The following is a 14,827-nucleotide window of genomic DNA, read 5'->3' on the forward strand; positions in this document are numbered from 1 at the left end:
TTTAATCAATTAGAATAATCCGGATGCGTAATGAAGGTGAAAGAAATGCCGTTTAGAGACGTTAGAGGGGGGCTCTCTTGGTATATCTGCTGACTCTGTCAGTAACCACAGCAGCCACAAATAGATGCAGAACACACTCTGCAGCTAATACTTAATCGGCGCTGCAACTGTGGTGAAGCTGCAGTCTGTGTGAGTGTGTTTTTTCCAGTAAACACACTCAGCTGCACAACATGCAGACCTTACCACACTTTCCGACCACAGCACTTTCCATCATAATCTCATCTTTAAAGCGCAACATTTTTGGGGTGTTGTATTATATGTGTATTATAAGCATATGCTGTTCATTTGTGTTATTTAAAATGTGTTAATAGCTGTGAATAGACACTTCCGTTTGTTCACATTCTTCACATGTAGCTCAGTTTGTGATGTTAATAAACACATTTTATTAAACCGGAGAGTTTTAAACACTTTCTTAAGTTCTTAATATCAAAATAAATGAATTAATGTTATTATTTTGACTATTTAGCTTTTGGTCAGACTGTATTACATTGTTTTAAAATTGAGATTTATTTGTCATATTTGTAATTGTTTTTATTTTATTCAATAATATCACAAATAATAGCAAATAATAAACACAAATTCAAATATAAACTGGACATCAGTGTATCAGTGTTTAGTTATCTGCCTGGAGGCTTTAATCATTGTTTCAAACTTGAGAATATATATATATATATATTAGAAGTTTATTTTCAGTGTTCTATAAGGATTTGAAAAATAAAACTAAAATAAGACTGAACTAATACAAAAAACAAAATGCAGCAAAGTAATTTTTAAATCATGTTTCCTGACTAAAAGTACTGAACCATACAATTTAGGGTATCGACACAGTGGTGCTTGGGTTTAGGAAAAACACTGTTAAGTACTATTTTTCCTGAGAGAGTTGTTTGCTCATTTAGTTGTTTGCTCATTTAGGAATCATCCATAGGTCCGTTCATCTTTCTTGGTATGTTTAAAATACAGATCAATGGCAAATACAAATAGAGCAATGGAAATTCTGTATTTTTCCTCTGAGCATTTTAAACCATTTCCATTTAGACTAAAGATCAAACACTAATGATCAGCTGAAAAAAGACAACACTTTGCAGTGTGTTAAATTCTATTTTTTATAGCCAAGAAAGTCATGAAAGAAGTAATAACAGGAAATTTAAAGGTACAGCATGTTTATTTTATAATGAGTTTAACACATTATATATTTAAAAGATTGCCTGTCTCTGTCCTGTCGTTGAGAGGAAATCTTAACAAGCTTGATTAGAAGAAAAAAAGCAAGTCCATGTGAAAAATAGGAAACTCTTCAGTTGTCTTAGTTCGGGGCTGAACTGGGTGTACTGTTTCCTTCTCTCCTTTTGTACAGTAGGACACACACAGCACCGAAATACAGCACGTTCTTCACTAGCAGGGACACGTATGTTAGACTGAACGGATACAGCCTGCGGACAAGCTCAAACGAACCTGCAGAGAACAGAGAACAGAAAACTATAAAAATTTGCATTTAGGGTCAGTTTCCTGGACAATGATTAAGTCTAGTCCTGGACTGCACTGCTTTCTGAATGGAGATTGTCCATAGAGAGGAGAATGTAGTCCAAGACTATGCATAGTTATTGTCCAGAAAACTGACCGTAAATAGTTCATTAGTAAACATTAATTTTTATGTGTGCAAGGCCTTTTTTTTTTACCGTATTTATGGTCATCCTCTTTTGGTGGGCAGGTTTGGACAGGGCCAGGATTAGAGGCTTGCCCTTTATCTTAGAGGAAAGTTATGCAGTTTTTAGAAACTAGCAAATATCAAATATCTATATCTATCTATCTATATATATATATATATATATATATATATATATATATATATATATATATATATATATAATTAATTAATAATATATCATACATAGTATGTATTAATAATGGGTTACCTGCTGGAATTGCAATGTTTTTGACTACATCCTCGTGTTGAACGACGCAGGTGTAATTACTCGAGCTTGCTTTCTGTTCATCTATGATGAGCATGCTGGTCACTCTGACCTCTTCACCCTTGTCTTTTTGCTCCAGCAGGTCATCTGTGTCTGACAGTTCCACCGTCTTACCGTTTTGATCCTTCCATGTGAACCTCACCAGGTCTGGAAACATGCCTCTGGCCTGACATAGCAGTGTACGCTTTCCATTTTCGTCTTTGTTGGATATTGGGTATGCAGACAATTCAGGTGATTTTGCTTTCTTGTCTGTCGCAACACAGAATGACCATGGCATTAAAGCATTGATTGTATCTTGTAACCATGTTTTTAATAAGAAATTTTCTGTAATCACTTATTTACATCGTTTCTTTGCTGTTTAGAGCTCATTCTCAGTACCCTTGTAAGGAGGATTTGATTCACTTTGCATCTGAGATATTCACATCATAATCAGGATGTCTTATTATCCCTCAGACTCCTCTGTTTCCAGTGATACCTCTTCAGGTCCCTCTGCAGGTTTCTAATGGAGTTTCTTAATTGTCAGTGATACATTCTGCATGACTTCTCTTTACTGCTGAACAATTTAGTGTGTTTGGCTGCTTGAAGGACACAGAGCATTGTGTTATTTATTTATTTAGCCTGCAGTGTCACCTGTGCAGCATTGTCTTATTTATACAGTTTGTTAGCATATATACCGTGTAAACAGTCTGGTGCAGAGGGTTTGGTCATCCCTGGCCAAATTACATGTAATACAATCTATGAATGTATCAATGACTTACTTAATGACTTTTGTTTGTGTAATCGAACATATTTTTGAAAAAACTATATATATATATATATATATATATATATATATATATATATATATATATATATATTGTATTCACAAAATATATGGCACTGTTCATGGCATGTTTCTTTTCTTATTTAATATCATGTTTTATAAAAATAGAAGTAAATAAAAAAGTAAATAAATATGGTATCAAATAAAAAAGGTTACAGTTACAAATTGCAGTTTTATAAGGTGGGGGAGAGTGTATACTTGGATCTCTTACATAAATTGTAAGAGATCCTTCGACCTTGATCACTTATTGACATCAAAATGTAACCAACCTCTTCCTTTAAATACATTTTTTAGGTCCTTTACACAGACCTTACATGATGAAATAAGGCTTCTGCATTAGATTTCTGAATTGGCATGTATTTTATACCCATTACCTGATTTAAATTGCTTTCTAAAATTTCGAAAACTATGCTTTTTGAAAAAAACATATAAAAGTGAAAAAGTAATAATAATGTTTATTTGGGAAAGTGTAGGAATAACTTAATTATTGCTGTGTTGATGTTTGAAGACTTGATAGGATCTGTTTTTGAGGGTGCATGTTTTTTTTGTTTTTTTGACTTCCAAGAACATCAATACATCTGAGGTACTGACTTTTAGTAACTATGTACATTTGGGCTGTAAATGTTTGCCTAACATTTACAATCAGTATAATGTAAAACAGGTTTTAAGCACATTTACGCTGTTCAGTTGAACTGTTTCCGGAGAACAGGCTGGGGTAACCTTGAATAATGCAACACAAAAAAATATGATGTTCACAAAAGATAAACATTGCATTTAGGTTTAATTATAAACATGTCTCATGTTATATAGTTTTACAGTGACATTTAAAAAAGCCTATAGATACAGATTACTATGGCCTAAAGTGTTGAGGTTTTTGAATTCTCATATGCTTACGGGTGGATATTTATATGGTTACAAAGTAATTCATCTATGTTTGTTATGGATGTGAAGCAGAAGTAACGAACCACAAGTCGTATTCCAGTGGTTTTTATTCCAAGCAATGTAAAGTGAGCAATTTCTCAGGAAAATTTAAACACATTTCTTAGTCAGCTATTGATTCTTGCATTGAAAGGGTTTCTGAATAGAGCTTTATACAATATTAAACACTTAGTTAATTAATAAAGACTGAAATGAATTGAGAATTGAATTCATACCAGTGAGAATTGGCCGTGTTCCAGATTCAAATATTTTGTAGGCATACCCACACTAAAAATAACAGTATTTATTTAAGTATGTGAAAAGTCTTGCGATAGCGCGGAGGTTTCTTAAATAGATACAGTGTCTGAAAGAATTTGAAAAGATATATTTCTTACCTGTCACATAAAGTCTTGTACCTGATCCAAAGATTTTCACACCTCCCACAGTATTTCATTCTGAGACAAAAACACTTGTATCAGTCTTTATAGATACAGTAAGTGTTTCTCTGGGTTCAACAAGAACATCCTCATAGAAGGCCTGTTGTGAATTTAGTGGATGTGAATTTCAGTTCGTCCTTAGTCATATAGCAGAAACATGTTAAACAAGAGATTCAGTGTAGAATTAGAATATCTAGGAAGTTCTTATAAAAACTAGTCATTATCTCACCACTAGGAGCTGCTGCTGCTGCTGGCAGGTTTTTTCTTTAAGAAATGAATGATTTTAGATCATGTAGGATTTCTATGAAAAACTCTATTCAAAACTATTTTACTCACACAGTTGTAGTCAGATATCATACACTACATACACTATGTGGACAAAGGTATTGGGACAATATCAGGGGTTAAAAAGAGGGTGATGAAACCAAGGGCTATAAAGAGGGAATTAATCCTGCTTTTGTTGGAGTAACTGTCTCAGCTGTCCAGGGAAGGCTTTCTGATTTTGGAGCATTGCTGTAAGGATTTGATTGCATTCAGAGACAAGAGTGTTAGTGAAGTAAGGATGTTGGGTAATCACCACCCCACTCATCCCCAAACTCGTTCTAGAAGTATTGGGTAAAGCACCTTCGTTCCACAGTTTCACTGCTCCACAGCTCAGTGCTGGGGTCTTTTTACCCCTCTAGCCCATGCCTGGCATTAGGCATGACTAATGTCTGGTTTATCCCTACAGGCACTAGGCAAGTTGTGCGTGTGCATTTGGGTGCAATGGGTGCAACTTAAAGGAGCTAAATGCATTCATTAGAAGGGGTGTCCACTAACATTTGGACACATCGTGAACATCTGATTGAGTGTACAGCATGCATCTTTAAGGAATTTTACGAATTTGGTATAGTTTTTATTTGGGGGCAGGGGGCTTGGAAATCAACACAGGGTCAAAATTGTACATTCAAACATAAACAGATGCATACATCCAATTTGATTATAAATTCAGTGGTGCTGAAAGTTCCAAAAAGAGTCCAAGGCCACTTAACTTTCTGTTTGTGGTCATGATTGACTACAGCTGGTAGATTCTGCACAATTGCTTGTTTGACAGCACTAATTAGATTGACCAACACCCAGTATAATGGGAAAGTCCAAGGAGCTCAGTGCAGCCCTTAGAGGTTTAGTATTAGTCTAATTTTAGGTGTGCTATATGAATATTTCACCTGGTATGTATAAGTTCTACCCTGTGTTGATTTTAGGAAACAGACTTGGAAATATGCATGGACCTGAACCAAACTTGGCAATGTGCATGGTGTGAAGTTGGCTAAGGACAGAGAGAGAGGAAACACCCAAAAGATCGATAAGAGGGGGAAAAGGGCTATACCTCTCACCCAGTAAATGCAGTTATGCTCACTGTGAACTTTGGCCATACGATAAGTGTTATCACAGTTGTTTTTGTGGTAGCCAACTTTATAAATCTTGATTTGATAAAGTACAGTTATTACAGTGGACAGTATTGTCTGTAGTCAGTCCAGTCACTTTGCAGTCGATTTTATCCTCTGGTATTTTCCAGGAGTGTTCACTTTGCTCCACTGTCAGTCCCAGTATAGTTTTCAAAGTCAAACACAATATTAGCCACATTTTCAGAACTATTTTACTGAATTTTAATAAGCAATTTTCAATAAGCTTAGCATGGTTTTTACCTTTACTTAAAAAGGCATTAGGCATCTGATTGTGACAGCACTCTTTAATTCACCATTTAGGTCAGTTTGCATGAAGGCTGGTCTAGAAACCTCTCACCTGTGAAAAAATAATAATAAAAGAGCAGCACACTGAGGGAACACAAAGAAAGACAAAAAGGCAACTCATTGAAAATATCACGATCAATGTTATGATAAAACATTTAACATTTAATCTGTCTAAACATCCCAAAATGCTTAAAGAGAAGCAACCAACTGTAGTCAATCATGATCACTAATAAAGATAAGAGGCTTTAGCCTGGAAAACTTTCAGTTCCACTGTAATAATTGGCTAACTGGCTATAATTTGAACCCTATGTCGATATCCACCCATCGCCCCCTCGAGTGTAACAAAAAACGGTGTAACAAATCCTTGTTTATCCAAATATAGATGCATATTGTACACTCATTCAGACATACACTATATGTCCAAATGTTTGTGTCCACAAACACTCCTCTAAAAATACATTCAACCTTGTTGGGGAGCATCTGTCCACCTGACACATCTGGCTGGTGTGCATCATTAATATGCCATGCTACCCTCTGGTGGTCAGGAGGCATGAAATAGAACTGTGTACATGTAACTGTGCATGACGTGTTTTGTGTGAAATGTGCTCAGGACAGAGTCAAGTCAAGTCAAATTTATTTGTATAGCGCTTTTTACAACTGTTGTCGTCACAAAGCAGCTTTACATAATTAGTACTTAATAAAGAACAGAGACAGAGAAGAAAGAAGGAATAACATGAAGCGTCAAAGACCCCCGTTAGCAAGCCAACGGCGACAGTGGCAAGGAAAAACTCCCTCAGAGCTGGAGGAAGAAACCTTGGGAGGAACCAAGACTCACAAGGGGGACCCATCCTCCTCTGGTCAGACTGTTTTAAACAAAGCAGATACAACAGAAAGTTGAAAGTGGTGATATTAATAGTGTCAGACAGCCACGAGTTAATCTAGGTTTCAGCACGGCCACCAAAACAGGCAGACGGGTGAGCCATGGGTGGTGGGGGGTTGGGGGGGGGCCCGCTGGCCGGACTGGTAGGTGGCAGCTGGTTAGATGCAGGTAGAGGGGACCTCAGCGGGCAATCTTCCTGCAGGTCGGGCTGGGTGGCCATTTACTCGAAGAAGGTAAAGGAAAGACCAGAGATCAGTGAGAAGGGGAAAAAAGGGCTATACCTCACACCTTGTGTTCTATTACATGCCTCCTGACCACCAGAGGGCAGCATAGCCTATTGATGATGCACCACCAGCCGCATCAAGGAACAACAGAATAGCCAAAGGCCACGTTAATGCTATAGAACATTAAGGCGGTCTAAAAGACGACCATGTGGCTAATGCACATTGCCCGGAAGGGTCACCCAACATGCGGAGAGGCCCCTAGTAAATTGGTATACAGTGCCACTAGGGGTTGGGGCACCTGGTACCTGGTAGCATAATGACTGAGTAAAGAAAATTTGAGTGGGGCACAACTGTACTCATCGATACGCTATATAGCGTTGTGGATTTCACACAGTCAGAGTTTGTGTACAGGATATGAATAATTACTCTCACTGTGGGCCCACCCAGCAGGCACAGTAATACACTGCAGAATGGCTCTTCCTCAGTAAGTGCACTTTTAGATCATTGTAGCCAGTTGATACAGAGAAGTCCTCTCTGTCTGGATGGTTCAGATCACGAACAAAGCTACTGCCGTCTTTTTTGACATAAAGTATTCTTTTGAGAGCTTCACCGTCTTTCTGCTGGTACCAGTGGACATAACTGCCACCTGACAGTCCAGTTACTCTGCAGGTGATATAAGCGCTTTTGCCCTCTGGCTTTGTCCAGGAGAGTTCAGTTTGCTGTACGGTCTGTCCCAGCACAGTTTCTGTGAATATTTACTCAAACTAAGCATTTTTTCTTTTGAAATGTTTAATTGATTTTTAATGAGCCCCCTTAAGATACATACCTGTACTCAAAGAGAAGAGAAAAGCATATAATGTGATGAGCGTTTTCATTTTGTTGTAAAATAATATATATGCTCAGAGCAATACTCAGTTACACACGTGTCTGCATGAAGGCTAGTGTTGCAGAAATTTCTCAGCTTTAAGACAATGCCATTTCCTAAGGAGGAGCTTGATTTCCTTTGCAGCTAGTATTGCATGCGTTATACAGTGCCTTGGGAAAGTATTTACCCCTCACAAACTGGAGTTAAATGGTTTATTTGTGGATTTGCATTATTTCATTTGCAGAACATGCCTACAATTTTGTTTTTTTTTAATCAAACAACACATATGTATTTAGTGGCGGTAGTATTAAAGGTAAAAGTGTTAACAGTTGTAGTGGAGGTTGTAGTAGCAGAAGTAGTGGTGGTAGTAGTAGTAGAAGCGGTAATGGTTGTAGTGGAGGTAGTAGAGGTAATGTAGTGGGGATAGAAGTAGTAGTATGGCATAATTGTGGAGTAGTGGTAATAGTTGTAGTGGTGGTAGTAGTAGCAGTGGTAGTAGTAGTGGTGGTGGTGGTAATGTGTGTGTGTGTGTGGAGGTAGTAGTAGAAGTAGTAGTTAAAGTGGCGGTAGCAGTAGTAGTAGTGGTAAAAGTTGTAGTGTATAGCAGCAGTTGTGGTAATGGTTATGTAGAGGTAGTAGTAGCAGTAGTAGTAGTGGTAATAGTTGTAGTGGAGGTAGTAGCAGCAGTAGTGGTGGTAATAGTTGTAGTGGAGGTAGTAGTAAAAGTTGTAGTGTATAGCAGCAGTTGTGGTGGTAATGGTTATGTAGAGGTAGTAGTGGTAATGGTTATGTAGAGGTAGTAGTAGCAGTAGTAGTAGTGGTAATAGTTGTAGTGGAGGTAGTAGCAGCAGTAGTGGTGGTAATAGTTATGGAGGTGGTAGTAGTAGAAGTAGTAGTAATGGTAATAGTTGTAGTGGTGGTAGTATTAACACTGGTAGTTGTAGTGGTGGTGGTAATGGTCATGTGAAGGGAGTAGTAGCAGTGGTAGTAGTTGTAGTGGATGTAGTAGTGGTAATAGTTCAAGTGGAGGTAGCAGTAGAATTGGCAGTAGTTGTAGTGGTAATAATTGTGGAGGTAGCAGTAGAATTGGCAGTAGTGGCAGTAGTTCCCGGTACTCACCACTACACAACTCCAGCACTTCTACATTTTACTTTGGCTGTACTATGACCTTTTCTTGCATAAGGACACGTCTCATTTTCCTTAGCCCATGCTATCTACCTAGCAATGCTGCTTTGCTAGTGATAGGGGTAGTTCACATAAATAGGGATTGGCCTTGCAAAATGGGTAAAGAAATAGGTGAAATTATAAAACAAAGGTAATATTATAACATGAAGTGTGATGTGAATTGGAAAACAATAATAATTAACAATAACTTTTTTAGGGTGAGGAGTGTTTCTTTATGTAAACTTGAATGCAGTTTCCTGTCATCCATCTCTGCTCTCTTCTTTGGGTGTTTTTGTACAGGATGTGAATCTTTACTCTCACTGTGGCCGTCCCAGCAAGCACAGTAATACACTGCTGAATGGATCTTCTTCAGTGTTTTCACCTTCAAATTGTAGGTGCCTTCTGTTATGGTGAAATCCTCTCTGTCTGGATAGTTAGCATCAAGCACTTTGCTAGTGCCACCATTATTGACATACAGGATTCTTTTGGGAGGTTCTCCGTCTTTCTGCTGGTACCAGTGGACATAATTGCTAGCGCCCAGCTCAGGCACGTTACAGCTGATGAAAACCGTTTTGCCCTCTGACTTCAACAAGGAGAGTTCAGGTTGCTCCACGGTCAGCCCCAGCACAGTTTCTGTGATCAACAATGAACTGAATATCAGGTAAAGTAATGTTTTCTTTTGTGAAAAAATTGTTTTTTTAATTTGTACTGGCTTCTCGTTAGTTTTGTACTTACCCACACTCAGAGAGATAATAAGCACATGTATGATTGTAAGCATCTTCATTTTTAAACTATACACCTCATACAACACTCTGTTACACCTGCTCTGTGTGTTTTCATAAACACTAGTGGTACACACATCTTTCAGCAGTGAAAGAATGATGTCATTTCCTGGGCTGATGATTGGCTAGCTTTACAGCCAGTACTTTTGGTGTTCTATTTGTTACTTTATGATTGAAGACAAATAAATAATGAGATATACTGTATTATTAAGAGCAATTAATAGTGCTAATAGTACTAATAGAAAAGGCAGTAGTATCAGAAAGGGATGTGTTTTTATAAACTAGCATTTGCAGGTAATCTGATGCAGCCATGCTTTCTTATGCTTTTGCAGGTTTTGGCAGTGGTCCGCCTTACAACTCCGCCGATGTATAAACTGCGCCACTGGTGGGCCATCATGGTGTATTGACTCCCACAAGTTCTAAAGCAATATAATAGGTGGTAGATATTCTGACTGACACTAGAGGGTACCAGTGGTCTGTGTTTTGGTCTCTTCCTTTTTTAGTCCTAAAATTACAGAAATGAGAGTCAATAAAACAGTGTGTTTTTGAGCTCTGAGCATGCTAGGACAGTCCAGGATCGGTACAGAACAGTCCAATATAGTTGAGGGCCAGTCCAGGACAGTCCAAGAGCAGAACACAAGCAGGGTATATAGAGGGGTATCAAGCCCCCCAGCATTGAGCTGTGGAGCAGTGGAACTGTGTTCTCTGGAATGGTGGTGCTCCATCCAATACTTCTGGGATGAGCTGGGGAGTTGGGTCTATGGTAATAATCCACCATCCTGACCTTCAATACTCATGTCACTAAACGCAAAATCATATTCTCACAGCGATGCTCCAAAACCTAGTAGAAAGCCTACCCTGGACAATAGAGACTAGAATAGCTACTCCATATTTACTCCTGTGGCCTGTCTGTCTACTGATGTTTAGAAGTCTATAGAAGTCTACACTGCCTCTTGTGAGCTAGGCTACTGAACACCTAACATTCTTCATTTTAAGCATTTAAGCATTGATACAGTAGCTTGTTAACTGCTAATAGTGAAAGGTTTTATTTTATTAAGAGCAGTTGTACCACTAGTATTATTACAAGAGGCAGTAGTATTCATCTGCCTCAATGATGCCAGTACAGTGTATAAACTGCACTGCTGTTGGGCCATCAAGTGGCCAAAAAGTTGTCTCACTGTGGGCAAAATGTTTTATTTAAACTTTATCAGTCCACAGGACTGGGGTTGATTAGATTTTATATTGAAAACATCATATATTGATGATTAATTTCTGCAATCAAGACACAGGGTTTGATGACCCTTCCATTGAGATAAGAAAACATAAAACCTTACCTTCACTTGAACAAAGGGGCCTAGGTCACATTTTTACCAACTTCATTTCGACGCTTGGCATTGTGCTTAATGATGTTAGGTTTGCATGCAGCCGCTCAAGCATGAAAACCTTTGCCATGAAGCTCCCAGCAAACAGTCTTTGTTCTGATGGTAATGCCAGAGGAGATTCGGAATTCTGCAGTTACTGAGTTGGTTCAGCGTTGGTGACTTTTATGCCTGCCTCACCACTAGCTGACCCTACTCTGCTGTGGTTCAGACCACTTTTCCCCATTCTTTCACTAAGGTGTGTAAAGGCAGACTGAAGGCTAAACTGAGACTACATAAACTAAGTCTGAATAACTGTCCAACTTTCAGGTTTAAACCTAATCATCTTCATTCTTTTTATTTCAGCTTTTCCTTGAATGTGAACTACATCCAGAGCACAGAGAAGAGCACCACCACTTAGTACTTCAACCATTTTGTTAAATTAAATCAAATCACATTTATTGTCATATCACATTAACACAGGTGTAAAGGTGAGTGAAAAACTTATGAACAGTATACACACATTATTGCATTGTTTAAAATGTACAGGTTTAATATATCATCTGTGAAATGTTTACACTGCTATTAACATATAGGCATAGAATGAGGTGTGGTGTAATGGGTAAGGTTTCTCATTGCACATTATGCTATTTTTGCACATAAGAGAAATTTTCATTCTAACATGCCCATAGCAAAATGTGCAGCCAATGTCAGCTGTAAAAATATATATATTAATAATAAATAAATAAGAAAATAATATTTTAAAATAAATAGAATTCAACATACTGTTTTTTTTTCAGTTTACAGTTAACAATTTTCTTACATACATAGGTTACTAATAAATAAAAATACAAAACACACAAACATGTACTTCTGCTCAACTTCAAATTCTAACTCAACTCAACAAAAGTACATTTGCGATCACCCAGCTACAAACTTAGTTTAGTCAAAATGTATCCTGAAATTTATCCTAGCTTGCATTTTGTTTGTTAACCATATTTTGTAAACAATATACAGTATATTTATTTTGATTTTTCTTTTGTTTCCACAACAGCTGAGACACCTGCAGGCATTTCTTTATTGTGGGCTGGCTAGCTTTCACTGTCTCTTAATGATAAACGCCCAGACATTTCCTCCAGTCGGACGCCTCTGACTTTACCGACATTTCTGTGTCTAAATATGTGTAATACTTTAATGTTAACTAAATAAATAATGAGTAACCGGGTAGACTTAAATCTTTAAATTCATGGAGGGTCAGATAAATTTACATTACAAAAAGTATGACATGGATTGTGCTTTTGTTTGATGTTCAGTTAACACTTCGGGTCAGCTACAAATAATGTTCAGCTAAATTGCAAAACTTTGTGTTCCTAGTGAGACAGAGGGTGTTGAACACACAGAAGGTCCATTATTTTCTACATTTTCTATAACAACTCGTTTCTGCAGTTTAATGAGTTTCATTAAATTATTTCATTACATATGTCCTGTTGGCAGCTTTTGCCATCAATAAGAATTAGCACATGAATTGAACCTTGCCTCCTGTTGGAGCACATCAGAATCAGAATCAGAATCAGAAATTCTCGAAATTCTGATTCCAGGAGGGAAATTACAGTTGTTACAGCTGCAACCGTTCATGTAAGAATAAACACACTATAAAATAAACACTCTATAACTAAACACTGTATAAAATAAATAAATAAAATACATTTAGAACAAAGAGAAAAAAAGATAAAAACTTGTAATGTAATATATATATATATACATTCTAAATGTATTTTATTTATTTATTTTATACAGTGTTTAGTTATAGAGTGTTTATTTTATAGTGTGTTTATTCTTACATGAATGGTTGCAGCTGTAACAACTTTAATTTGTTATTACATATTATATGAATTTAGTAATTGATTGACATGGTCAAAATCAGGTCCTCACAGACGCTGTGCTGTTTGAGAATTAGTCCAAAATTAGTCTAAAAATGACTCTGTATGATCTGATATTTTTAGAGTGTTAGTTCATATTGAAGCCAAGGGATGCAAAAGTCATGCACAAGTGTAGGGGTGGTATGGTGTCTCATGGTGCATCTCCTGCTTGCTGTCTGTCTGTAACCACTTCAGCCACAAATGAGAGCAGAAAACATCTCACACTCTGCTGCAGCTAATCCGCTCTGCAAACTGTGGTAAAGCTGCTGTGTATGAGTGTGTTTTTCCAGTAAACATGCTCAGCTGCACTGCATACCGACCCCACCACACTTTCCTCCCACAGCCCTTTCCACATCATAATCTCAATCAGATTATTAAACTACTGCCACAGATAAAGAACAGCGTCTAACTGAAACTGAGTGCAGAATAAGTGTATGGCAACCCTAATAGAAGAGCGGGTACAGGATGTTGATCTGGGGGGAGGAATGGGTACATGTTGAATAGTGTGTGTGTGTGTTTTCATTTATTTGTTCGCTATTTTTTATCTGTTGATCTATGTGTAAGCATCATGTGAAATACGTCAGATCAGTCTGTGTAGAAAAATCAAGAAAGAAAACAAGAAGAAAAGGCCTGAGTTTTGTTGAAGAAAGACTATGATTCTGCTATGATTCCACGATTACTCTAGCAACATATGATTTAAAAAAAATTATCAAAAAGCTGTAAAAAACGGTGAAATGTTAGATGTATATAGAATGATGGACACTGATGTAATTCATTTCATAATAATTGATAAAACCTGTAAACAATATGAATAAAATAAAGCTATAAATCATATCCAGAGGACCGAATGTCTGACTAAATCTCAAGGCAGAGAAATCGTAAAACTGTACGTAGGTATATCATTCCTTTAACATCAACCTTATGTTGATCCAGAAACACTTAATATACTGAATAAAGCAACAGAAGTTACCATTTGGTGCCTAGTTTATACTCTGTACCCTAATCAGCCATTACATTAAAACCACCTGTCTAATATTGTGTATACTGCTCTCTTTTGCTGTCAGAAGAGCTGAGGCATAAACTCCACAAGACACAGCCAGCATGTTTCACTTTTTCAACAGCAAGTGCTTTGGTAGCTTGGAGATCAGACCCATACGTCCAGCCATCACAGATTGGTCCTTGTTAGAGTGGCTCAGATTCTTATGCTTGCAAGTCCCCCTTCTTTTAACACATGGCCTTCAAGAACTGACTGTTCACATGCTGTGTAAAATGTCCCACCCCTACAAATGCCACTGTGACCAGATAATCAGTGTTCTTCACTTCACCTGTCAGTGGTTTTAATGTTATGTCTGATTACAAATCCTGGAACCTTTTGCATTATTAACTACTTTTACTACTATTCATGTCTATGGTGTACTAAAAAGTACTTCATAAATCATGATATTAAATAAGTAAGCTATTTTTAATACTTCTACTTTTTAATTAATTTTTAATTTCATTCTGTTTATTTGTTGACAGTATCTTTATTGCATTGACAGTTTACTTACTGCCTCATATGTGTACCACACACTTGACAGTAGCCAACATGAGCAGATAATCAGTGTTGTTCACGTCACCCGTCAGTGGTTTTAATGTTATGGCTGATCAACGTAAACCTACATTGTTTTGGTTGCACATGTATATAAAATGTAAACAGCAGT

At 37.3% G+C, this 14,827-nt stretch overlaps 1 protein-coding gene across 1 annotated transcript; it reads right to left on the reverse strand.

The window, feature by feature from the left end:
* Nucleotides 1-1,174: 1,174 nt before the first annotated feature.
* LOC140562773 (immunoglobulin kappa light chain-like) lies at nucleotides 1,175-9,543 on the reverse strand (the record flags this gene model as incomplete). The annotated part of the gene is made up of 7 exons (XM_072688631.1): nucleotides 1,175-1,509; nucleotides 1,734-1,802; nucleotides 1,971-2,276; nucleotides 4,164-4,205; nucleotides 7,479-7,784; nucleotides 7,866-7,937; nucleotides 9,390-9,543. Coding segments are annotated over 7 exons (1,098 nt in total), but the record flags the coding sequence as incomplete, so codon positions are not given.
* Between the last annotated feature and the right edge of the window lie 5,284 nt (nucleotides 9,544-14,827).

This window comes from Salminus brasiliensis, chromosome 9 (assembly GCF_030463535.1).
Source record: "Salminus brasiliensis chromosome 9, fSalBra1.hap2, whole genome shotgun sequence".
NCBI lineage: Eukaryota > Metazoa > Chordata > Actinopteri > Characiformes > Bryconidae > Salminus > Salminus brasiliensis.